This window comes from Adiantum capillus-veneris, chromosome 7 (assembly GCF_014529385.1).
Source record: "Adiantum capillus-veneris isolate H3 chromosome 7, ASM1452938v2, whole genome shotgun sequence".
NCBI classification, from domain to species: domain Eukaryota; kingdom Viridiplantae; phylum Streptophyta; class Polypodiopsida; order Polypodiales; family Pteridaceae; genus Adiantum; species Adiantum capillus-veneris.
In genome coordinates, this window is record NC_140937.1 from 157,568,203 (window position 1) to 157,595,271 (window position 27,069).

General features: G+C 43.8%; 1 protein-coding gene across 1 annotated transcript; it reads right to left on the reverse strand.

Annotated features, from left to right (window-relative positions):
• Window positions 1-655: 655 nt before the first annotated feature.
• On the reverse strand, window positions 656-26,391 carry LOC147454901 (chaperonin CPN60-2, mitochondrial-like). The gene is made up of 17 exons (XM_086516718.1): window positions 26,253-26,391; window positions 26,110-26,131; window positions 25,714-25,845; window positions 25,481-25,640; window positions 25,221-25,396; window positions 25,041-25,136; window positions 24,839-24,943; window positions 24,665-24,751; window positions 24,497-24,586; window positions 24,329-24,409; window positions 24,102-24,248; window positions 23,926-24,021; window positions 23,745-23,844; window positions 1,500-1,603; window positions 1,315-1,420; window positions 1,158-1,236; window positions 656-1,071 (listed from the first exon to the last, which is right to left on the reverse strand). The coding sequence occupies exons 1-17, from the start codon at window positions 26,288-26,290 to the stop codon at window positions 966-968; spliced, it is 1,725 nt and encodes a 574-aa protein (XP_086372844.1). The 5' UTR covers window positions 26,291-26,391; the 3' UTR covers window positions 656-965.
• Between the last annotated feature and the right edge of the window lie 678 nt (window positions 26,392-27,069).

Here is a 27,069-nt window from a genome sequence, read left to right on the forward strand (position 1 = left end):
TGCTTCGCAATTCAAGTTGAATCCACCAGCTGTTTCTAGCTTCGTCTGATTGAGGAACTCTCTCATCACCTGATTTTTAGTGTATGGGTGATGGATTGCCCCTTTTTCTCTCTACCTGAGCAGCAGTTTTCTTGAGTTGAGCTTCAAAATTTGCATGCAAGTCCTACGTGCCAGTGCCTAGCTAATGCTTGTATGTACTGGCAAGATGCAAGACGCAGGTTGCAAGGCCTTCTGAATTCATGTATGGTAGATTCACGGTTCTGTTATGATTTTACTAAAGGATTAGCCCATTTAGACTTTCAAAGCTTACAACTCATTGCATGAAGTGTATTTTCCTCTTTAGCATATAAAAAAAAATCATGATACCTGTAGACATGATAGTGTTATAGTGTTCAGAACCAGAAGAAATGAGAAGGAGATGGTGCGAGGCAGACATCATTTTCGTCCTTCAATCTCAGAAAATTATAATCAATGCACTTAACAAGCTCTAACATCAAGGCAGAGAATGATAAGCGACGATATTATCATCTATCACCCTCTCAATAGAACATCCACTCTTCACGTACATAGGCTGTAATACTGCCGATTCAATAAAGGAAGGCCCCTTCCATGTAAGTAAGACGAGTGATAAACATATAATTCTTCCATGTAAGAATTTTGGAACCAGTATAGCAATAATTGATTAAATTTTGTAATGTTACAAATGTCAGATCACCACGTCTTCAATTCCTCTTACCAGTGACTCGTTCTCCATAAACATTTTGCACCAAAAAAAAAAGTATCAAAGGCACATATGTCATTGAAAACTGCCCAAATTAGTCATTCGTATGCAATAAATGAAAAGGTATTCCGCAAAAAAATGAGGTCAGGACTCTGTTGGATTATGCAAGTGAAAAGCCGAGCAGCTACCAGTGAAGGGTAGAAGCCCAAAATAATGCTCTCCAGGGTTTGAAAACTTCAAGAGTCTAGTAGTCTAGGCCACCCATACCAGCTCCCATAGCAGCACTCTCTCGCTCTTCCTTCGGCACTTCACTGACTACTGCCTCTGTGGTGGTCAGTAATGAAGCTACACTGCATAAAGTCGGGCACAGAACTAGTTATAAAGATGTACACATTAACCAGAAGACTGGCAAATGTTCCAATACATAATAACATACCTGGCCGCATCTACAAGAGCAGTTCTTATAACCTTCACGGGGTCAATAATGCCTGCCTTCACCATATCAACATACTCTCCTGAACCAAACATGGATTGTTACTACTACCCAAAGCAAAATTACTCAGTTTGTCTGAATGACTGGGAAAATATTTAACCTTTCGCTGCATCGAAACCATAGTCGAGATTGTCTTGCTCGAGTAACTTCCCGATGACAACAGCTCCTTCGGCGCCAGCATTGGCAGCAATTATGAAAGTTGGAGCCTGTTAGGCACGCAACCCATCAATATGAAGAAATCCATAATCAGGCAAAAAAGGAGCAACCTCAATGTGTCCCATTCACCTTAATGGCATTTTGAATAACTTGAATACCAATCTTTTGGTCAAAGTTATCTGACTTCAATTTATCCAAGGCCTTGGATGCGTACAGCAAGGCAACCCCTCCACCTGCATATGATCAGAATTTTAAATTAACATTGTCATCCTCAAACCAATTGCTGAACTTCCTAGATACAAGATGACAGACCATTCATGAATTGTATGTTACAAATAGCGGCCTCAGAAATTTTAAAGACTGGCAAACTAAATCAAGAAACTTGGAGAACGAAGAAAGCAGACAACCATCTACCTGAGCTAGAGCACACGGTCAGAGCAATGAACAGAAGTGAGAGGTAGTAATATTGTGGGCAAGAGATTTCGACCATTAAGCACTAAGCATAGCTAATCTACAACCTTCAAAAGAACTTTCAACTTTCAAGATTATAGGCCCTTTTTCACATACACACTCACTTTATCTGCAATGTGGACATGCTCCTAATCTTTCCGAGCCTAGGTAAGTCTAAGAAAGCAGGGCATTTTTCAAATGCCCACTCACTTGATGTGCCATGAAGGCAAGCTCTTCGACCTTTAGATCCAAAGCCGAGGAAAGCTAGGGGTGTCTCAGCTGAAACGGGACGGGCATCACGTGCCAACGGAAAAGAACAGACTGAACAACTTTAAGCACTTCAAATAACAACTGAACTGAGAGTGATACACGACACATGAGACACGGAGTGGTGGAGTTCCACCCCAAGAGAGCATTGGCCCGAGACCCTGGCACCCCTTTCGGTATTTCTTTATATTGCTTCAACAAGGTACAACTCCCATCTTCATATTGCTTCAACAAGGTACAACTCCCATGGTTCTGCTCTGCATCTCCCGTAGGTAGACTCCCAAAGTGAGAGCCCGTGGGTCATATTTAAAGGCCCTTGGCTTGAAAAGAAATTACATGAAAAGCAACAAGTTCTAAAAGCATCTGATCCAAAAACTGACGCCCAAAGCTGCCAGTGCGTTCCACGAAAAACCGTACAGCTGCCACGTCATCAATGTAAAACACGGACGTCTGTACAGCTGCCACATCAAGATGTCAGCGCAATTCACAGGATGATCGTATAGTCCTGCTACGTCATCAGCTTCATACGTTGGCTTTATTTTATGATGGGCCCCATCGGACGACAACCTCATAAGTTGGTTTAGACTTCTTCTGGTGTTGCTCCTTGAGGTTTAAGCCCCTTGGCCAGGATCTGTAGGTTGACTCCGTTCTTCAATGGATTGACACGTCATCAGCTTGTCCCTTCTTGAAAGAAGAGTAATCGTCCGCGATTACAGTATACCTACAAAACAACTCAAGTTAGCTCAAAAATTTCCAAGGGACATTCAGAGGAACAATCACTTTTTTCATTCCAAATCAGAGCTCTTGATGTTCCTACTATATTCTTATTCCCGATCGGAGCTCTTGATATTCTGACGTAGCAAAATTAGCCATCACACCCAAACCGCGTGATCTGTAACGGGTGTCTATGGACTAAAATTACATACACAAGCAACCTCACCCAATTAAGAATATTCAATAGTTGGCACATCACAATGCGACACAAGCTCACATGTGCATGTTTCAAGACACAACGAACAACGCCGCTAAGCACTCCCCCGAGACAAGATGGTCTGCGATATGAAGCTACTCGACGACGGCCTCATCACTCCCCTCGCAAATAACCTAAAAAGGTCCACGTCATGAGCTCAAAGGACTAATACAACCAAACGCTCCCTGTAACCGGCCTGTTATCTTCAAAAAGGGCAGTAGACTTTACTTCAAACCTTGATTTAGCTTTCACCCATTATTAGTCGTCTATTCTACCTCTGCTATAATGACACAAGAGAGGGGAATGGGATACAGATGCTAGAATGCATCTATATGCGAGTCAGACACTAGATTGGCCCCTATATAGGCGCCCCTTTCGGTATTTCTTTATTCTTTTACAGTTAAGAGGAAGTACAAAGAGTGCTTATAGCACTAAACCTGTATCCCGCAATTCTTAACCTGTATCCCGCAGTTTCTATCCTGTTTGGAGGAATTTGGGCACCATAACGACGCAAAACCCTGCCCAAAACAGTCTGCAAGTAGGGAATCCTAAGGAGACCACTGTCCTTGTCCCGATTCCACCTTTAATTGACCAAAACAGAGCATAACCAGCCTCTGTAATTTCTGGTTATTGACTAGTTTTTCTCTGTTTTCAACTCCCTGTAGCCCCTACACTGTTCCCTGCACCTTGGGCTAGTTGCCCCTTGAATCTGGAAGGATTTAAGGCATCGAAACAGCCCCAAACCTGCAAAAATCAAAGTTCCGGGAATCCTAATCTGTATCCAGCAATACAACACCTGTTTTGGCTAAATTTTGGCAACACAACGGCTCCAAAATTGACCCCAAACAATTCCCAACACAGGAACTTGATTCAACTAACAAAAACCCTCTGATTCCAACTCAAAAAGAGCAATTACAGCTCGCTGGAATTTCTGGTTTTTCACTTGTTTTGAGCCCCAACACTTCACAGAAGTGTTCTCTGACAATTGGGCATTGTTCCCAATGCATCTGGCATCCATACGACTGCAAAACAGTAAATTTCAGACCGCTGTATTTTCTGGTTAGGACCTGTTTTTGACCTAATTTCAGCTGTCAACTGTCCTTGCACTAATCCGAATGCCTTGGACTACGTGCCCCTTGATTCTGGCATGATTCCGAGCACAAAACAGTCCCAAAACAGCCCAAAATCAGCAATAAAACAGTGCTGATTTTTGTGTGTTTACTTGAGAGGTTATCACCCTCTTGTTTCCCCGCTTTGGAGTAGCATTTAGCTACTCTTGTTCCTCTTCAGGGAGGCTCTTGCCTCAGCAATAGAGCATCAAACCACAAGACTGTACATGGTCAATCTGATGAGCCCACTAGAGGGGCATAACCATAAAGAATAGGGAAGAGAGAGAGCAGTGAGAGGTGTGCAGGTCATGACATCCTGCACCTTACTGTACATAGAGGGTAAGCCAGCACTCCATTGAAGCTCTCCCACCTGTGACAGCACTCAAAAACCAGCTCACAACTCAAAATCACGTTTTTGCCTTCTCTTTAAGTAGTAAACTGGCCTCAGAGTGCCAAGTGTCACTCATTTGTGCATTTTCCCGCTTTAGACCCTCGGGTCTAAAAATATCTCACCTGCAGCCTCTGTTGACTTGGCCACAGAGTAACAAAATGATCCCCATGTCAAACTGCACGTAATGACGCGAAGACATTTTGCAGTCCAAAAATAACAGTCCCTAAAATTTAGGAGTTTCTGCCATTACATTCTTCTACGTCATCTGACCCTCTTTGTACACTGCAGCAACACCCAGAACTGAAATGTAGCCTATGTAGCAAAGGATTCCGCTTTGGCTGGCCAGTGACCCCACTTTGGCTAACCATAGTCCTTGTCCCACCTTAGTGCTCTTTAAGCCCTCAGGCCTGGACTCTCTCTGAACAGTTCCACACTGGCTATGCAATGCAGGGCAGTTAGATTTCCAGAGCGGTGTTTCCAAAAGGTAAAACAAACGAAATTCTTCGAAGAAAGAGAAAATAAACAAAAATGGAATTGCCACTGGCTGGTGACACTCCCCAAACTCCAGCCTGCGTCGCTTGGAGGTTTTTAGCATATAACCAAGCATACAACCAAACGCTCCACGGACATCCTATTTGCGTCATTCGAAGGTTTTCCAATGTACAACGAAACTCATTCCGCCTGCTAAACGAAACGCTCCTCAGACATCTCGTCTGCGTCGTTCCAAAGTTCAGACAATACCAAAACAACATTTTTCACTACTAAACCCGAGAGTAAATCACCAAGCATTGAAACTAGTATTAAAACCAGAGTCAAGCAATTCAAATCGGCACAAAGACTGGTTTAAAATAAACACCATCAATTTCAAACAAATTGAAAAACGCATCACGAAACAAGTTCTCAAACAAAATTCAAAAACCTGTTAAATCAAACTGAAAGAGCATTCTCGAAGTTAGTCGCACTCGAAAGTCGATTGGGCTTCCGTCGTGAAGCTTGCACCAAAAATTAGGATTAGATTTCTTCAAGTTGTAGCCGATCGTAGTATGGTCCGAAAGCTCTTGAACAGATAGTGTTCCTATAGCGGTGATGGTAGTCCCAAGACATAGCAATCACATTGGGCATCTAAGGTCCTTCTTTACACCTTCGATTACCTCAAATGGCGCCTTCCCCGTAAAAGAGTGAACCGTGTTATTGTAGGCAAATTCCACCAAAGGCAAGTACTTTTCTCATTGAGTCTTCTGATCCCAAATGTAAGACTTCAATAAATCGAAAACCACTGAATTGGCTATCTCAGATTGCCCATTTGTCTGCCGATGGAATGAGGATGAGAAATGCAACTACATGCCAATGTTCTCCTAGATTGCCGATTAAAACAAACGTTGTGAATCAGGGATCTCTGACCGAGACTATCGACTCAGACATGCGATGTAACCGAAAAATATGTGCAGTAAACAGTCTCGCCAAATGATCAAGCTTGACCGTCTTCTTTACCGGAATAAAGTGAGCTTGCTTGCTAAATCTATCAATGATTGTCCAAATGCCATCATGCCGACTTTGAGTCTTGGGAAGATCAAAAACGAAATCCATAGCAATACTTTCCCAGGGGCGGGAGGAAATGGGTAAAGGCTGTAGAAGTCCTGGTGCCTTGTGTCTATCAAACTTGACCTTTTGGCATACTAAACAACTGCGAACAAAGTCATCCACATTCTTTTTGAGGCTCGGCCAATAGAAGTAACGCTCAACACCCTTCAGGGTGGTATCTATGTCGCGGTGGCCCGTAAAAGGTGGACCATTAATGGCACTCTGTCAAAACCTTTTCCCTCAAAGGTTGTGTAACGCACAACATCGTTTTCCGCATCAAATAGCCGTCCTGTATGGAAAAGCCTGAAACTGTCTCTCCACTCTGCATCTATGTAAAAAAGTCGCAAAATCAAGATTTGCTTCGGTAATGTATCGCAGAAATAGCCATAACCATGGGCTTCTGAGACAATGAATCTACCACCAAGTTCTTTTATCCTTGGACATGGACAATCTGGAAGTGAAACTGTGACAGGATGTTAGTCCATCGCATTTGCTTTTCCGAAAGCAGCTTCTGTGACACATTCTGATGATCCGTAAAGACTGTGAAATCAACTCCGAGAAGATAGTGTGCCATTATGTAAGAGCATGGATAACTACCAATAGCTCTTTTTCATAAATCTGTGCTACCAACTCTCGACGTGAAAACATTCTGCTCTCGTAAGCAATGACATGGCCTTCTTGCATCAAAATTGCTCCCAAATTACGACCACAAGAATCACAAAAAACTTCGAATGGCTTTTGCAAGTCTGGCAAAGCCAACACTGGTCCTGTAGTCAACTTCTGTTTGAGAATAACCTCTGTCAATCCCCACGTGAAAGGGACTCCGTTCTGAGTCAATAAATGCCAAGGAGAAGCTATCTCTACAAACTTTCTAATGAACCACCGACAATAAGAGCATAAGCTCAAAACGCTTCGAACTTCATGAACAATTTTTAGGTCAAGTCAATCGCCAATAGTCTCAAATTTCAATTTTGGTCAAGTCCATCTGTACTCCTTCTGCTAAGACGTTGTGTCTCAAGAAATGTATCTCGGGTAAGAAAAATTCACTCTTTCGCGTTTATGTTACCCGAATGCATAGCAAATCCTTGCTTAGCATGTCCCCTACTCAAACTCTTTTGTAACTCTGAACTACATGTCACAAGTTGGGCTTGCCCCAACAACTGCCCCCCTTAAACCAAACTTGGGATCCCCTTGCCACAAAATTGGTTAGATTTATTAGGCTCAGTTTGGCACTCTTCTGGTTCAGAGATTGAACATGTTCACTCTGAAGGAAGTAATCTCGGATCTCTTTGGGAAGTCCACAACAAAATCGCTCGATTTGCTGCTTAGAAGTGACCTTCTTAAAAGAAGAGGCAAGTCAAAGAGCATCCCAAAATCTCTCACAATAAAAGTATCCAAAGTGTCAGCCTTGGACATCCGAAGATGGTTCCAAGCGGTAATCACATCTCGTTTGTACTCCTTAGTCAGCCAAGAGGAAATAAAATGTTGCTTGAACTTTAACCACTTTGTCGAGGCTTCTTTCCTTAAGAAGAGAGTGGGCCACCACGTTCGTCCATTTACTTTCAAAAATGATGCTACCCTCCTGTGTTTGGAGTGCTCTGAGTAGCGCCCTCCAGAGAACGCTTGTCAAACTGTTGAATAAAGGCTAAAGACTTGGGAGCATCTCGAAACCTTGAAAAGGTTTCAAACTTTACTGCCTGTCCACCCTCCTTGAATTCCTTAGTCTTTTTGCCCTTGTCCTCGAGAAAATCATACTGGTTGGCTTTGTAAAAGTGCTGCTTCTTTGAATAAAACGTGTGGTCATCGAAGTCCGAACTCTCAAAAGAGGATGAATCCTTGTCAATGTCGAGATCTACGGTATGGGCTGCTCTTCTTGGCCTTCTTCTTGTTCTTTCTTCGTTTCTTGCCCTTTCTGTCCTCACCACTTGAATCAAAAGAGGAAGAGTTATCCGAACTGTCAGAGGAAGATGAGGACGAACTAGACAATCCTTCCAAGTGTACATGCTTCTTCTATTTTCCTGCATTAGATTGAAGTTCCCTTGCTGCGTTTCTTCGCCTCCAAAAGTTGGTTGACGCGTCTTTCGACAACGTCATCGAGTTTATCTTCAGTAAACATCCTTGAGATAGGAGGTTTCTTGAGGACCGACTTTAGTGGGGTATCAATGCCTTTCTACCAATAAATATGCACTTCATCAATCGGGTGCCGGGTCAAAAATTTGGCACATTGTGGATCCTGCGCAAACTCGAGCATCTGCTTTGCGCAATCATCAATCGGCTACTGACGTTGCATCTCTATTAGTTGATACTCCGCGGGCCGAGGTGGCCCATATTCTTAATCAGCTAATCCATTCGAATTCCCCGTGCTGCCTCCCGTTCCAGAAGTGTCAGGAAGGTTCGTATGATTTTTGCGAGAATCATCACTAGAATCCATGTGTGTTGCAGAAAAAGGAATCGCATTTCCCGGTAGAAAAGAGATCGATTGAGCTCTGATACCATTGTAGCAAACTTGGACCCCCAAAGTCGAAAATCTGGCACGACACACAAAAGATAATCGCTTTAAAATACTTCGCTTAAATCACAGTTCAATTGAGTTGTCACGGCCTGGCGTAGTTTCGTGCCCAAAGAGATTGGCCCCAAAGACTATCGCCCCTTTTCGTATTTCTTTTTATATTAATGCTTGAGCAAAGTACAATTTCCCACGGGCCCTCTCTACTCGAAGGCTCATCAACACTTCTAAACCAAAGAGTGGCCCGAGGTCTAATTTAAAGGCCTTTGGCCATGGAAAAGCAATTACATGAAAATCCGTCAAACTCAAAAGCACAGGGCTCCCAAAAGTTAGCGCTACTTGCAACCAATGCAAAATCCGAAAATCTGTACGCTGCCACGTATGCACAACCAGCACAAAAACCGACCGTCTGTACAACCTGTCAATGTGATTTGTGGTAGGTCCGTACAGGCAGTCCACCAGCTCCTTGGTTGATTCCTAGTGTCCCTAGGGCCCTGTCGGAACAACTTACAAGTTCGGTTTTTGTCTGTTAGGCATACCCCGTCACCTGTTTGTGACAAGAGACCCTCTCAATACATATTTAAAGGCCCATGGCCTCTCACAAAAGCAGTACATGAAAAGCTTCAAATTCAAAAGCTACTAGCTCCAAAAGCTACCAACGAAAAACACGAAAATCCGTACGCTGCCACGTTAGCACTAGACAGCACGTTTCTCGGGATTCCATACCTGCCACGTCAACATGTCAACGCACTTCGTGGAACATCCGTACAGCTGTCTACGTGAACGTTTCCGAGCAATACTGCCACGTCATTAGTTTGTGAAATATCCCTCTCTTGAAAGAATTGTAATCACCCTCGATTACGCCTACAAAATCATACATGAGCCATCAACTGGTTCAATAGACACTGACTTTAAGTATCGACACACTAGATGACACAAATCCAACGCTTGCACAAAGACGACAATCATTGAACATCAAATCACATAGAATTTATTGAGATCTAGGACCATAATTCATAGTTCACAGATCACACACTTAATTCATATTGAACATAGTGTTTCGATCATTCAATCTAGTCATCTCATCCGTCCGAAAACATAATCACAACAGTGAGCACACAAAAATCAGATTCATTTTCGAGAATTCCAGTTCTAAATTCTTCATTCATTGAACATGCAGTTCACAGATCACACACTTAGTTCATATTGAACACAGTGTTTTGATCATTCAATCTAGTCATCTTATCCGTCCGAAAGTCTTGATGCACCTAGATCCCTGTGTAGCCATCTCATCTCATCTCTCGCGAACTCAATGCGCTCACCGTAGTATCCAGTCATCTAATTCGTATGGAAATCTTGATGTACTAGAATCATTCACTATCATCATTCAATCAAATTTCAAACAAAATTCACGATTCTTTTCTTGAATTGTGATCAAGTTCATTCTTGAGTTGTTATTGCTCCCAATTGCTTTTATATGCAAATTCTTCACCATCTCATCCTCGATTTCACAGATTCGAATTCCTCGCTCTTATCTACACACACAAACAAAAATTCTTCCAAAAACATTAATTTCACACGTAAATCAAAGTCATCTTCGAGAATTCACATTTCAAAGTTCTTCATTCATTAAGTCATAAAGCAGAATACTGTCATCACATCAATATCCCTTTAAGTTACCTTTCCAAAATTTGCTCTGGAGCAAGTATCTTTTGTTTTGTTTTAAGAGTCGGGTAGGGCACTCCCGACCGCTCTCCTCATACACCGGAAAAGTGTACAAGAAGAACGACCACGACTATGCACCCAGAATCCTAAGGCAAACGCTTTTGTCACTAGTTTCCTCTAGACTACGAGAGGCCAGAGTGAACTACTTTCTTAGGGCCATGACCCATTCCATTGAGAGACCCATTTCGCTAACTTGATATGGGCGTGACAGCGACCAAGTACCTTTGTTCAAAGGCCCAGGTACTGCGGGACTTGCTTCGGACTTCCCTTTGGAGTTGCCTCCTCCAGGTAACTTATCGCTCACTTCACTAAACCGCCCTTGTAACCCGACGGTTGTCCCCTAGGAAATGTCATACTCGCTTGGAAGGGCGTCGGCTCACAGGTGGCGTCTGTTGAGGTTGGTGGTGTCTCCCTTTTGCACCTCCCAACCCCTTTTAGGTGAAGTTGATTATAACAGATTTGGACACTCCAAGTCGAGAATCTACCGCGACAGCACAAATAACCACTTCAAAACAGTTCACAGTTCACAATTGATTCGACACTGGCCCGACGGAGTTCCATGCCTAGAGATATTGGCCCCAAAGACTGGTGCCCCTTTTTGTATTTCTTTATGTATTAATCTGTGTTCAAAGTACAAGAGTGCGGGCAGGCGCTCACACTCGGACTCTGCATCCAGATGCTCTGAGTTGTGAGAGGCCAACCCGCGTATTTAAAGGTTACAAAGGTATGCTAAAAGCAGAGCCCAAAAGCTGAAAATCAAAAGTCCCAAAAGCTTTTTATAAAAAGACTGTCCATAAAAAGTTGCCCTTAAAAATAAAGCAAAGAGCTTCTCTCTCTCTCTCTCTCTCTCTCTCTCTCTCTCTCTCTCTCTCTCTCTCTCTCTCTCTCTCTAACTTGCGTAAAATAAAGCAAGACTAGCGTAGAGTTTCCAATCTTCATTTGCACAGCCAAATTATGTAGCCAAAAGCAAGTCCAAAAGCTTCAGTAGGGATTCCGTACGCTCAGCCTTGAAATTCCATACATGCCACGTCAGCAATATTCAACAGGGTTCCATTTCAGCCACGTCATCTATTCTGCCCACCATGTCGGGATTGTTCCCAGCCAAAGGGGAGGTGTGTGTGCGTACTGCGCAACCACGTCACCAGTTTGTGACATACCCCCCTCTTGAAAGCATTGTAATCGCCCTCGATTACGCCTGCAAAATAGATAGAAGCCATAAACTGTCTTAGCAGACACTGACTGTTAGCACCGATGAACTAGGAACACACATCTAGCACATGTACCAATCGACAATCACATCACAGGTAAAAGACTTGGACACTCCAAGTCAAGAATCTATCGCGACAGCACCAAATAACCACTTCAAAACAGTTCACAGTTCACAATTTATACGACACTGGCCAGGCGAAGTTCCGTGGCTAGAGATATTGGCCACAAAGACTGACGCCCCTTTCGGTAATTCTTTTTGTATTAATCTATGTTCAAAGTACAAGAGTGCGGACAGGCGCTCACACTCAGACTCTGCGTCCACATGCTCTGAGTTGTAGAGGCCTGCTCACATATTTAAAGATACAAGGGATGCCAAAAGTTGAGCCCAAAAGCTGAAAATCAAAAGCCTAAAAATAAAGCAAAGGCTCTTTCTCTCACAAGCTCTCTTGAGCAAAGAGAAAATACAGCAAAAGCTTCTCTCTCTCTAACCCTGCGTGACCACACCCCTTTGATGATGGCCCCCGAATTGGCCGCCTATTATAGCCCACACTCTTCCATTTTGCAAGTCTTAAGTTTGATCCTGTTTTTTCTCCGGGTGATCATTTTTAAATCTGATGGAGACTAAAATTAATATTTTTATGTTTAGGTCATCCTAAAAAGCACATTGCTTTTCAAAAACGTTGACAAGCTAAAACTAGCGTAAAAAGGAAAAAAAAAAGCAAAATTTTCTAAAATTAAACCACGGGTTCTCCTCGTCTACTGGAATAAGAAAGCGGACTGGCTTTTCACTAAAAATCATGAAAAGCTAAAAATAGCATGAAAGCCACACGAAAAGCAGATTTCTACAAAATTGAACCATAGCTTCCGCGAAACACATAGATTAAGGATCCGACCTTACTTTAAACTTTAGGACACAAAAGAACTTCACGAATAAGCCTGTGACTGGAATTCAACACTTCAAGACAAACCACTGCCTACAAGCTGTCCCACTTTATCGGACTGAAATTCCTCTACTCCAACCCAATTTTGGTAAACATAACCACAGTAGAAGTCTCCACGGACAAAATCCCAAGTAAACATTGACTTTCCACGCACTTTAGAGCTCTTTGCAAAACTTGGCAAAAAATTAGAGCTGCTGAATTCTCTGTTTTGCGCTCCGATCCATGTGCCGATCACTTTTCTGGGTAGCCCTTGAGCTCTCGCACATGTAGGGTCACTTGCCCCTTGAATTAAACGAGATTCCTCGCGGGAAATCTCTCTAAATTGTCTTGTACAAAGCACCCAGTGCTTTCCCGAGGCTCCCCTGACAAATAAACGATCCAAACGCTTCCACCTAGCCCTCACCAAGCTGTCCAAACCTGTCCATAGCTGTAATTGCATGTTTTTGACCCAATTACGCCAACATAACGGTGCAAATATCCATGTAGGTCAAAAGTACACGTCAAGGACACTTTCCCTTGTGGTATGGAAGCTTTCCAGTGAGCTGCAGGTCAATTTCAGCATGCTGTAATTCTCTGTTTTGCCACTCTTAGGTGCTTACTACCCTGTACACGCATCCCAAGGCCTTTCCGAGGCTCCCCTGGCAATTCCCTGCAGTTTAGGTGCAAAACCCTAAACCTGCAAAAAAACACAACAGGCTGTAATTCTCTATTTTGAACCTTTTCGGGTGGAGCGAGCATGCCTACATGTGTCTCACGTGCTCCCGCACGCAATGAGACAATTCTCCTGTAAATCGGACGAGTTTTCACTCGAGAAAACTCTCCGTTCTCGCATTCCTTCGCGATGGACTGTGCATATGTCACAAGGCAGGCACCACGTGCTAATAGAAAAGAACAGATTGAGCAAACTTTTTAACACTTCAATAACAACTGAACTGAAAGAGAGACGGCACGCGACACGGAGTGACGGAATTCCACCCCAGAGAGTATTGGCCCCAAACCTTGGCGCCCCTTTCGCTATTTCTTTATATTGCATCATCAAAGTACAAGCCGGTACTCCATACTCTGCACCTTCTCCAAGAAGCATGCCAGATGCATCATCAAAGTACAAGCCGGTACTCCATACTCTGCACCTTCTCCAAGAAGCATGCCAGATGCATCATCAAAGTACAAGCCGGTACTCCATACTCTGCACCTTCTCCAGGAAGCATGCCAGAGAATGAGCCCTAGCCTCATATTTAAAGGCCCTTGGCCTAAAAAGCAGTTTACATGAAAAGCTTTCAAACTCAAAAGCTTCTGGCCCCAAAAGTAGTTTACATGAAAAGCTTTCAAACTCAAAAGTTTCTGGTCCAAAAAGCAATGCCAAAAGCTGCCAGCGTAAATCACGGAAATCTGTACAGCCTGCCACGTCATCATGCCAGCGCAATTTTCGAAAATCAGCCACGCTGTTGCAGTTTAGGGTTAGGGTTTCCAAAATTAGGGTTTAAACGGTTAGGGTTTTTGGAATTAGGTTTCAGCAGTTAGGGTTTTTGGAATTAGGGTTTCAACAGTTAGGGTTTCTGGAATTAGGGTTTCAACACTTAGGGTTTGTGGCAGAAATTAGGGTTAGGGTTTTCTGCTCTCGGGCAACCACGTCATCACTTTGTGACACTTCTTCTGTTACTTGTTCTTCTTAGGGTTTAGGCTCCTCGGCCACATCTGTAAGTTGGCTCCATTCTTTAGGCTTTGACACGTCAAAAGTTTGTTACATCTCCCCTTCTTGAAAGAGAGTAATCGTCCTCGATTACAACATATCTGCAAAACAACTCAAGTTAGCTCAAAAATTTTCGAGGGTCATTCCGAGGGACAATCAGTTTGCTCTTTTTATTAAGGAGTTAGCTTCTCCTTTCTGCTCTTTTGATCAAGGAGTTAGCTTCTCCTTTCTGCTCTTTTGATCAAGGAGTTAGCTTCTCCTTTCATCTATATCAAAACTCTTGATATTCCGGTGTAGTAAAATTAGCCAACACACCCAGACCGTACTGATCTTCCACGCGTGTCTTGATGCACTAAAATTACATACCCACGTAATCTCATCCAATTAGGAATATTCAGTAATTGGCACATCACAATGCAACACAAATGCTTACATATGCATGTTACAAGACACAACAAACAGCGCCGTTGAGCACTCCCCCGAGACAAACGGTCTGCGGTATGAAGCTACTCAACGACTACCTCGTCACTCCCCCCGCAAATAACCTAAAAAGGTCCGGGGCATGAGCTCAGAGGACTGTACAACCAAACGCTCCCCATACCGCGGTCTGCATCACTTGGAGGTTCAAACATACAACCAAACGCTCCCCAGGCACACCTGCGTCGTTCGGAGGTTTTCTAGCATACAACGAAACGCTCCCCACGCATCGGCCTGCGTCGTTCCGAGGTTCAAACGATACCAAAACAGTATTTCTCACTTCTCCACCCAGGAGTAAAAATCACCAATCAATGAAACCAGTATTGAAACCAGAGTCAAACATTTCAAATCGACACCAAAACAGGTTCAAAACAGATACCATCCATTTCAAACAGATTCCAATCAAGATCACCAAACAAGATCAAACAAAACTCAAACTTAAAAAGCAATCTCGACATCAGTCGAGCTCGAAAAGTCGATTACTTTCCATCCTTAAACCTGCATCAAAATTAGGGTTAGGTTCATTCCATAAGGTCGTAGCCGAGCACAGCATGGTCCATCAGCTCTTGAACAAACAGTGTTTCTTTAACGGCGATGGTAGTCCCAAGAGATAGCAATCACACCGAACCTCCAAGGTCATCTGATCGGACATCTACTGGGAGATGTCGAGAAACTTCAAGTTATAATCTACTAGGGTTTCCATGGAAAGCATTTCAAGATACCCCACTTTGCCAGAAGTTGCACTCCGAAGGAAGATGTCAGAAACCATATAACTTCGGGCAAAAATTTTCTTGAAAGCTTGCCAAGTACTTGGAGTATGCTGCTTGGTAGCTGTAGACATCAACATCTGCATGGCACTGCTTCTGAGAAAAAAAAAACAGTGACTTGAATCAAATCTGGATCCTTCTCTTGCAAGTGATCTTAATTGGCTTATGCCCTGTAAGACACTGCGGTAAAGACGGGAGCGTGCCCGATGCACGATGAAGGGTGGGAGTGACTAATAAGCCCGGGGTCGGAGCACGAATATACCTCGAATCAAATTCCAATAGCTCTATCTGCTCTTTTGTAGGACCGGTATGCTTTTAGAAAAGTACACGCCTAATGCTCTGATACCACTGTCACAAGGCGGGCACCACGTGCTAATAGAAAAGAACAGATTGAGCAAACTTTTTAACACTTCAATAACAACTGAACTGAAAGAGAGAGACGGCCACGCAACACGGAGTGACGGAATTCCACCCCAGAGAGTATTGGCCCCAAACCTTGGCGCCCCTTTCTGTATTTCTTTATATTGCATCATCAAAGTACAAGCCCGTACTCCATACTCTGCACCTTCTCCGGGAAGCATGCCAGAGAATGAGCCCTAGCCTCATATTTAAAGGCCCTTGGCCTAAAAAGCAGTTTACATGAAAAGCTTTCAAACTCAAAAGCTTCTGGCCCAAAAAGTAGTTTACATGAAAAGCTTTCAAACTCAAAAGTTTCTGGTCCAAAAAGCAATGCCAAAAGCTGCCAATGTAATCACGAAAATCCGTACAGCCTGCCACGTCATCATGCCAGCACAATTTTCGAAAATCAGCCACGTTGTTGCAGTTTAGGGTTAGGGTTTCCAAAATTAGGGTTTGCAGGTTTTAGGGTTAGGGTTTTCAGAATTAGGATTTCAACAGTTAGGGTTTTTGGAATTAGGTTTCAACAATTAGGGTTTCTGGAATTAGGGTTTCTTAGGGTTTGTGGCAAAAATTAGGGTTAGGGTTTTCTGCTCTCGGGCAACCACATCATCACTGTGTGACACTTCTTCTGTTACTTGTTCTTCTTAGGGTTTAGGCTCCTCGGCCACATCTGTAAGTTGGCTCCATTCTTTAGGCTTTGACACGTCAGCAGTTTGTTACAGCGTACCTGAAGGTGATTAGCAATTAGCTAATCCGATTTGTGAACAAAAGACTCTTGCCTTGGCAAACGCACATAAAACGCCCAAAAGTGTACATGGTCATCTGAGAAGCCCAACTAGTGGGACATTACCATAAGTGCAAAGGGGAGAGAGAGATGCGCGAGAGCAAATCGTCACGCTACATAGAGCAAGGGAGAAGGCAAGCTTTCTAGTAAAGGTCTGAGCACCTGCACCCACTACTCACACACACACTGTAGCACACACTTCATGAAGAAAATCAGCCTCCTCTCAATTTGGGCGTCCATTAGCTGGGATGAGACTGGCAAATTCGCCTGGAGCCGCCATGTGTCCAGTTTGCCTCTTTTGAGTTAATTCCCTACCCACCAACTTATAAGTGTAGCGAGGGGCCTAAATGACCTTGAACTGAGCCTAGACACCCTTTTACTGCTCGGATTGTAGTGCCAATTGGCCCAACCAACTCGTAGCAACGTGCCCTTCCTGACTGCGAATGAAACTCTCGGTCGTTGGCCATTTCACATTGGGATGCAATGTCTGGCCATTTGCAACTTCAAAAAGAGGGTCCCAAAAATTGAACAAAAATCACCGAAACAAAATTAACAACTCAAGTTAGCAATTGCCACATCCTCATGACATACCGCCCTCTTAAAATCACAAACGTCCTCGATTGCGTGCCATATATACATGCCATAGATGATCTTGTGTGGTAAGCACCCCTTTTATCATCGCATGTATCCGCAAGAAAGACCGTCAAAACATGTGTACAAATGACTTAATGAGGCCTTTATAATTTTGTCAAATTGTACACTGCTATTGCACTGAATCCATTAGTACATTTGATGTGCTAGCTCTATCATTTACCCCTCCTTTGCAGACATTGGGTTGGGGCATACATAGCCTGTAACCCAAAGGTCTCAAGGTAAAGCTACAATACATTTGGTAACTCTAAGTTCATGCTCCTCCATCCACTTTGCATCCATAGGTGGATAGTTCTTAAACTTCACCAAATAGCATCTTGCAACCTGTCCCTTAACTTTTACGTGTGCAAAAGGCTCTTGCCTCTGCAAACGAGCATTATTCCACAATACTGTGACGTACCACCCACGACCAAGTAAGCTCAAATTTCAAGATGATTTACCAATGCGTCATAGAATCCAAGGAATCGCCTCAGAGAATCGACGAGCAGCGTGTCACCTAGCAGACCCACATCACTCCCGCAGGAGATCTAGAGGCCAATCTACCACCCTGAGACCTCTCCCTATCTCATCTTGGTTCATACTTGCAAACCCTAAAAACGCAGCAAAAAATCAACCGTAATTTGACCACTTTTTGGCAGGGTGACCATGGGGAATTTCCTGTCTGTCCTGTGAAGAGGAACCCTCTTCCCTAGTGTCATCCGTCCTGTCAGCCATAGTGTAATTCCAAGTTCCTGTGCTTTGTGTCTTTGCTCAAAAACCAACCGAGGTTTACTTCTTGAGGAAAAAGTGATTTTGTCCCAGCAACGGAACCATGAAACCGGCCCGTAGGGTGATAGACATAGGCTTTCACCCGGTTCTTTACTTTAAACTTTAGGACACAAAGGAACTTCACGAATAAGCATGTCACTGGAATTCAACACTTCAAGACAAACCACGGCCTAGCAGCTAGAGCGCTACCAAGTAGAAAATGACACCCTGTTGGCCCCAAAGATTGGCGCCCCTTCGGTATTTCTTTATTCTTATAATACTTGAGAAAAACCTGTAAACTTCTACAAGCTGTCCCACTTTTATCGGGTTGAAATTCCTCTACTCCAACCTGATTTCGGTAACATAACCACAGTAGAAGTCTCCACGGACAAAATCCCAAGCAAACATATGGCGAGAAATTGCAGCTCGCTGAATTCTCTGTTTTACGCTCCGATCCGTGTGCCGATCACTTTTCTGGGTAGCCCTCGAGCTCTCGCACCTGTAGGGTCACTTGCCCTTTGAATTAGACGAGATTCCTCCCCCCCCTTGAATTAGACAAGATTCCTCGCGGGAAATCTCTCTAAATGGTCTTGTACAAGCACCCAATGCTTTCGCGAGGCTCCCCTGACAAATAAACGATCCGAACGCTTCCACCTAACCCTCACCAAGCTGTCCAAAACTTCAATGTCTATAATTGCAGGTTTTTGACCCAATTCCGCAAACATAACAGCGCAAATATCCCTGTAGGTCAAAAGTACACGTCAAGGACACTTTCCCTTGCAGTATGGAAGCTTTCCAGTGAGCTGCAGGTCAATTTCAGCATGCTGTAATTCTCTGTTTTGCCACTCTTAGGTGCCTATTGCTCTGTACACGCATCCCAAGGCCTTTCCGAGGCTCCCCTGGTAATTCCCTACAGTTTAGGTGCAAAACCCTAAACCTGCAGAAAAACATTGTAGGCTGTAATTCTCTATTTTGGACCGTTTCGGACAGAGGGAGCGAGCACGCCTACACCCGTCTCAGGTGCTCCCGCACGCAATGGGACAGTTCCCCTGTAAATCAGACAAGTTTTCACGCGAGATAACTCTCCGTTCTCGCATTCCTTCGCAATGGAACTGTGCGTACCTGAAGGGGAGTAGCAACTAGCTAATCCGGTTCCTGAACAGAAGGCTCTTGCCTTGGCAAATGCGCATAAAACCCCCAGAAGTGTACATGATCATCTGAGAAGCCCAACTAGTGGGGCATTACCATATGTGCAAAGGGGAGAGAGAGATGCGCGAGAGCAAATCGTCGTGCTACATAGAGCAAGGGAGGAGGTAAGCTTTCCATTAAAGCTCTCAACAATTGCACCCACTACTCACACACACTGTAGCAAACACTTCATGAAGAAAATGAGCCTCCTCTTTCAATTTGGGCACCCCCAGCTGGGATGAGCTGGGATGAGACTTGCAAATTCGCCTGGAGCCGCCATGTGTCCAGTTTGCCTCTTTTGAGTTAATTCCCTAGTACCCACCAACTTATAAGTGTAGCGAGGGGCCTAAATGACCTTGAACTGAGCCTAGACACCCTTTTACTGCTTGGATTCTAGTGTCGATTGGCCCAACCAACTCGTGGCGACGAGCCCTTCTGGGCTGCAGGTGAAACTCTCAACTGTTGGCCGTTTCCCATTGGCCACGCAATGTACGGCCATTTGCAACTTCAAAAAGAGGGTCCCAAATATTAAACAAAAATTGGAAAGAAACAACAACTTAAGTTAGCAATTGCCACGTCCTCGTGACAACCAGTACACGAGGGACTTAGAGACTGCTTTTGCCAAGGTCCGAGAGGCTTTATTAGCAAAATCTCAGGAAAGACATAAAAAGGCAACAGATCAACACCGTCACAATTTGAAATTAAAGGAAGACGATTGGGTGCTCTTACGTTTTGAGAAGACACGCCTAAGAAAGAAAAAGGGACAGGAGCGGCTTTTTCCAAAGCTTAGCATGAGATACTATGGACCTTTCTAGATAAAAGAAAAGATAAATGATGTCTCCTTTAGACTGAAGCTGCCCGATACTTTGAGAATTCGCAATGCTTTTCATGTGAGTCTCTTGCAACCTTTTAAAGGCGATGTGACCAATGATGGGGAGCGGAGCCAGATGAGCAACCCGAAGTGGAGGAAAGCGAGGAGATCCTCGTTCTGAAACACATATAGGCTCATAAAGATAGAAAGATTTGAAATGAATTTGAATGTGATTTGTCATGTGCTGTCATGTGATGTGACTGTCGATTGGTACATGTGCTAGATGTGTCGTGTCTAGTGCGTCAATACTAACAATCAGTGTCTACTAAGACAGTTTATGGCCTCTGTCTGTTTTGCAAGTGTAATCGAGGGCGATTACAATTCTTTCAAGAGGGGGGTATGTCACAAACTCATGACGTGGCTAGCCCTTGGACACACACGCTCCTGCTGACTCAGGCTGACAGACACATGGCAAGTCGTACGGAACGCCGAAAATCACGTTGATGATGTGGCAGGGAGTACGGACGCCCGAAATTTTCGCCGCAGATTACGATGATGACCTGGCAGTCCGTACGCTGTACGGAATGCCAAAAATTACACTGGCTGGTTTTTTATGGCAGCTTTTGGACGAATTGCTTTTGAATTAAAAGCTTTTGAGTTTGATGCTTTTGGGGCTCTGCTTTTGGGCATCCCTTGTACCTTTAAATAAGTGGGCAAGGCCTCACTTCTCATAGCATATGGACGCAAAGTCTGAGAGTGAGCACCTGCCTACTCTCTTGTACTTTGAACACAGATTAATACAAAAAGAAATACCGAAGGTGACGCCAATCTTTGGGGCCAATACCTCTGGGCACGGAACTACGCTGGGCAGTGTCAATTCAATGAATTGTTTTGAAGTGAATCTCTATCGTGTCGCGGTAGAATCTCGACTTGGGGTGTCCAAGTTTGTTACAACATCTTCATATTTCTAATGCATGTCTTCAATGATGCGATCTGTCGTGTCGATCGAAGAAGGTATGATTGCAAATATCCATGCTAGGATTTCTTTATGTTGAGGTGGTCGAGCACACACACAAGGTCAACTACCCTCTCGCAGGTGCACCACTATTGTAACCCCCAGTATAAAGTGTTTGCATTTCCTATGCTCAAGGCGCACAGTCCTGCACGCAATGGCAGGTCCTGCAACTCCCTGAGGGAGCGAAGCGTCCTTGAGCAAAACCCTACAACACACTCAAACACTAGAGAGAAAAGAAAATCAAAAAATTAGCGGATTAGTGCAAAATCTTCAAAGCTCTGATACCAATGTCACGTGCAACGGAATTGAAATGATGAAGATCCAGTTTTACACTTCCACAATCCTTTACTTCTTTCCTAGCATTAGTGATTCCTTTTAGCTTGAATGACGGTTCCTTTTACCTTTCCCTGAGAGAGGGAATGAGAGAGTGCGGTAGAGATGTGTAGACAAAGAGAGAAAGAGAGAGGAGGAGAATGACACCTGATGGGGTCCCAACAAATCCTCAAGGGTCCCTTACACCATTGCCGAGGCGGTCTTTGCTTTTGATTGCATAAATGGAATGTACACACATGCAATACCTCAAGTGCAGACTCTGTTGACTCGAATGATGACTGTCGCCGCAGTAACTCCTAAACACGAGGCACCTCTGGGGCTGATTTGATGCACCTTTGGATCCTTCTCGATGTGCTCTTCTTTATATTGCTTCAACAAGGTATATCTCTGTGGCTCTGCTCTGCATCTCCCACGGGTAGACCGCCAGAGAGAGCCCACAGCACATATTCAAAGGCCCTAGGTGTAACAAACTGCTGACGTGTCGACCTACTAAAGAACGGAGCTACCGGCCGAGGGGCCTAAACCCTAAGAAGAACAAGTAACAAAAGCAATGTCACAAAGTGATGACGTGGTTGCCCAAGAGCAGAAACCCTAACCCTAATTGCTGCCAGAACCCTAACTGCTGAAACCCTAATTTTGGAAACCCTAACCCTAAAACCTGCAAACCCTAATTCTGCTGCCAGAAACCCTAAAACTGCAGAAACCCTAACCCTAACTCTAATGGCAGATTTCCACGTTTTGCGCTGGCTGATGATGTGGCAAACTGTACGGATTTCCGTGATTTATGCTGGCAGCTTTTGGCATTGCTTTTTGGACCAAAAGCTTTTAAGTTTTAAAAGCTTTTTACTGTAACTGCTTTCAGGCCAAGGGCCTTTAAATACGAGGTTAGGGCTCATTCTCTGGCATGCTTCCTGTCGAAGGTGTAGAGTCTGGAGTACCGGCTTGTACTTTGATGATGCAATATAAAGAAATACCGAAAGGGGCGCCAAGGTTTGGGGCCAATACTCTCTGGGGTGGAATTCCGCCACTCCGTGTCACATGTTCTCTCTCTCTCTCTCTCTCTCTCTCTCTCTCTCTCTCTCTCTCTCTCTCTCTCTCAATTCAATTGTTATTGAAGTGCTAATAGTCTGTTCAGTCTGTTCTTTTCTATTGGCACGTGGTGCCCGCCTTGTGACACTAGGCCCATCCAATAGCAATTACATGGAAAGCAATAAGGTCCAAAAGAAACTCGTCCCAAAAGCTAGCGAGGAATGTACGTACACTGCTGCCAAGTCATCAACCTGCACCGTAAATCACAAACTCCTGTACAACTGCCACGTCATCAGCCTTTCACACAATTTTGATATGTGTGTGGGTTCTCCTCTATTTAAAGGATTTAGGCCGCTCCGCCGGTTCTTGTAAGTTGTCAAGGGTTAGGATTTGCAATCCTAACCCATTTATTATTAGAGCCACTCGGCGAGGATCTGTAAGTTGGTAAACCTTCTATGCTTCTCCTTCTTCTACTAGGGTTTATGCCCCTCGGCCAGAATCTACAAGTTGGTTAGGATTAGGACTCAGGGAGTCCTAATCCTCTGGGTCTTCAATGGCTTGACACGTCGGCAGTTTTTGACAGAATCATGGATCTCATAAAGAGTATCTTAAGGAAATTTGAATACAACAACAACACAAAACAGGCTCCATCTATCATATGCCAAAGAGGCATGACTAATAGCCAGAGAAAAATCTCAATGGTCCGTTGGTCCTACAGCAGCTGATTTCAATAGTAGTTATATTTGATTTACTTTCTTTGATTGTGCTACATCTTTTCCCTATCTCAGTTCTTGAAAAGTCGTAACCCATAGACTCTACATGCACGTACATGCCATGGACAAACATCCGAGTAAGCGTCGGTGCATCAGACATGATGTCTATGAGCTAGAGAGTCAAGAGACTTGTACAATACAAGTATTTTAAGTCATGAAGCTAAAAAAATGGTGATGCAAGTGTGTTCTCCCTCCCATTCCACCACATTCATATTCCATACCCTGACCCCCATTCCAACCCCTTCCCAGTCTTGCTTCAATCCGTGTTCATATTAAAGACAGAGCATCAGCAAAGACAAAAGTACGTAGCAAAAATACTACAAATAGAGAACAAAAAACCCCAAAGACCATCCAACCAGGAGGAGCTTGACTTATAGAGGAGGACAGCAGAAGAGGGTAGGAGATACCGACGACAAAAGGGATTAAAGGGGTGCAGCAACTGAGGAGCAGAGATAAAAAGGATTGCAGTACAGCAATGGCATGCAGGCCAGAATAGGCACACTGAGTGCAGGGTGCAGGAGAAAAAGAAGATGTGATTTAAGAAAAGAAACCGTACTGAACCTGGAACTATTCCTTCCTCAACAGCAGCCTTTGTAGCATTCAAAGCATCAGTGACTCGGTCCTTCTTCTCCCCCACTTCAACCTCACTGGCACCTCCAATCTGTAAGTCATTCAAATTTCAAACAACAAACACTATGCATATTTATCTTCAAGATGCCACGCTAAAATGGGCAGCCATTACCTTGAGGACAGCAACCCCCCCAGAGAGCTTTGCAAGCCGCTCTTGTGACTTTTCCTTGTCATAATCAGATGTAGAGGTGCTGATAGCTTCCCTAATCTGAAATGCAAAACAGGTGCCACGATCATCAAAGGAAAAAGGGACAAATCTGTTCACAGGAAGCAAGAAGATTAGCACACCTGCTCACATCTTTCTTCAATTGCTTTCTTGTCACCACCTCCATCAAGAATGATACAATCATCTTTTGAAACCGTTACTTTCTTTGCCCTGCCTAGCAACTCTGGAGTCACTTTTTCCAACTTCAATCCAATATCTTCACTGATAAGCTGCGATACGAGCCAGTTGTGGAATTCGACATCCAAAGACAAGGAGACATGTGAAGGAATGTGCAGAAAGAAAAACGTACCTGCCCACCAGTTAAGGTGGCCAAGTCTGATAAACTGGCTTTTCTGTTTTCACCAAAACCAGGTGCTTTGATGGCACAAACCTTCAAGAAAAAAGTCAGATAAAGGGTGTCAAATGGAACTAATGGGACACTCTCATCCTCAATGTCCATGACTGAATACTATATTACCTTCAAGCCTCCCCGCAATTTGTTAACAATCAAGGTAGCCAGGGCTTCACTTTCCACATCTTCAGCAACAATAAGAAGTGGACGTTGTTCCTGGGCCACAAAGACAGCTAAGCAATACTATAAAGCAATGAATGGCACAAACTGAAATGGACAATCCAAAAAAAAAACCTTCATGACCAACTCCAAAACAGGTATGATGGAATTTAACCCAGAAACTTTCTTATCAAATATGAGAATAGCTGGATTCTCTAGCTCCTGCATTCAGGTCAACCAAAAGTATAAGAGGGAGATACAGACCTTGAGCACACTGAGGGAGCTTCACAGGGACCCAAAAGAACTTACACACTTCTGAGTTTTTGCATTATTGATAAAATACGGGGAGATGTAGCCTCTGTCAAGTTTCATACCCTCTACAACTTCAAGTTCATTGTACAGGGTCTTCCCATCCTGGCAAGTGAAGTGAGAACAAGTCAAAAGTGCACATTCACAACCCCTCATTCAGCTTGCATCTATCCAGAAGTGGGGTGTCTGTACTTGCACTTACAGAAACTGTTATCACTCCATCTTTACCCACTTTTTCCATAGCCCTTGCTATCAAACCACCAATCTCAGTGTCACCATTAGCTGAGATTGTGCCCACCTGCACATACCCAAACTTGGGATCAGAATTCAAGTCTAATATACAATGATTTAAAGTACGACCGCGATCATTGTGAAGCCACACCTGGGCAATTTCCTCAGATGTGCTAATCATTTTGGCTCTGCTCTTAAGATGTTCAACAACAGCTTCAACAGCCATGTTAATACCCCTCCTCAAATCCATTGCATTCATGCCAGCAGCAACAGATTTGCTCCCTTCAGTGAATATAGACCTGGTCAAGACAGTGGCACAAGTAGTTCCTGAAAATGTAAAACAGTACATTGGATCATTTAGTTCCCGCACTCTTGTATGGAAGATTTCATGAAATAAAATCTGAGAGTTACCGTCCCCAGCCACATCATTGGTGGCATTTGCAACTTGTTTAACCAGACTAGCACCAATATTCTTCAGTTTTTCCTTGAATTCAATACTTTTCGCCACAGTAACACCATCTTTAGTGACCTTTGGTGCTCCAAAACTTTGTTCAATGACAACATTTCGCCCCTACCAAATACACCACCAAATTTGTAAAAGATGTTACCACAGTGCACTTTCTCTCAAACTCAATGTGAGTTACCTTAGGGCCCATGGTAACTTTGACTGCATCCGCAAGTTGTTCAACACCTTGAAGCATAAGGGCACGAGCCTCAATGCCAAACCGGATGTCTTTGGCTGCATAGTGCCTGATTTGATTGATTCTTGCTGAATTCTGCCCAAGCAACTAACAGCATGAGCCAAAGTCCACACACTACACAGTTCCTGCATTTTGCAAGCCTCATTCGACAAAACTAGCCGACTACTACTTGGTGTATCAACTAGCCTCCAAAAATGCTACAATGTGTGTCTTTTCATTCGCAAGGAGCTTGATCCACGGACACAAAGAGATCAAGCTCAGCAAATACAGCTAACTTTGCGAGCTAATCACGCTCAACTTTATAAAGATGATGAAACAAGAGCTTGGAATAAAACTTACAGAGACGCGATGGACGCCCCGTCTGTGTTGTAGCAAGGAGAACGAGACAAGAAAACATCAGTGAAGTGCGATCACCCAACAGAAACAAAGAAGCAGTCACAGCTGAGCTCTCTCTCTCTCTCTCTCTCTCTCTCTCTCTCTACCTTGCGCTGGAGGCCAATGTTCCTGCCACTCGATACATGTCTTTCACCGTCGAAGAACAGACTAAAGCTCGTGCATACAAGTGTAATGTGGAGCAGCAAGAGCATGGAATGGGAAAAGTGACGCCAAGGGTTTAGGGCTTAAAGGCCAGAACTCTCTAGAAAATTTGATGTTACTAGCCTATTCCACACGGGTGTGGGTTAAACAAGGTGTGAATGTGATTCTCACTATGGCCTGCCATGAGGAATAGAGTGAGTTGATAAGTGTGATTGAAAGGTGTAGAGGGTGAAGAGCTAATGTGTATTAAGTATATGTGGCACAGAGCAAGGTACATTGTAATAATAGACTTCAAAGTATACTCTCGTTTGGGGGGGTGGGGGGGGGGGGGGGGGGGGGGGAATTTACATGTTTTGTTGCACCCCAGTTTACCTATTTTCTCAAATTTATAGAACCGCATTGAATCACACCTAATCTCCGAAATAGGCGTGGCCATTGATTCCCTCCTACCCATGCATGTGTGAGATAGTCTGGAGGTTAGTAGTAGGGGAGGAAAAAAGGGGATTTGACATATTTAACTTTCCCAATCTTCTATATCATATGAAAATATTTTGAAATTTGTAAATAGGGATTACTTTGAGCCAATATTTTATGTCATTGTTTAGGTATAAGTCTATGGATAATCTTTGAGGTTGATTGTAATGTTGTTTTAATGCTAGGCTTCTTCGGTTTGCATTTTGAGCGTTGTATAAGCAAGCCTAGAAGGTGCCCTTGTTTTTCCTAGGGAAGAGAAATTCTCATAGTTGGCTTTCAGAGAGGAAG

Coding starts and splice junctions, on each gene's coding strand:
- LOC147454901 (XM_086516718.1), bottom strand. CDS start 26,290: ATGTATCGAGTGGCAGGAACATTGGCCTCCAGCGCAAG. Junction 25,846..26,109: donor GGGGCGTCCATCGCGTCTCT/GTAAGTTTTATT, acceptor TTGCTTGGGCAG/AATTCAGCAAGAATCAATCA. Junction 1,237..1,314: donor TGGTTTCGATGCAGCGAAAG/GTTAAATATTTT, acceptor TGTTTGGTTCAG/GAGAGTATGTTGATATGGTG.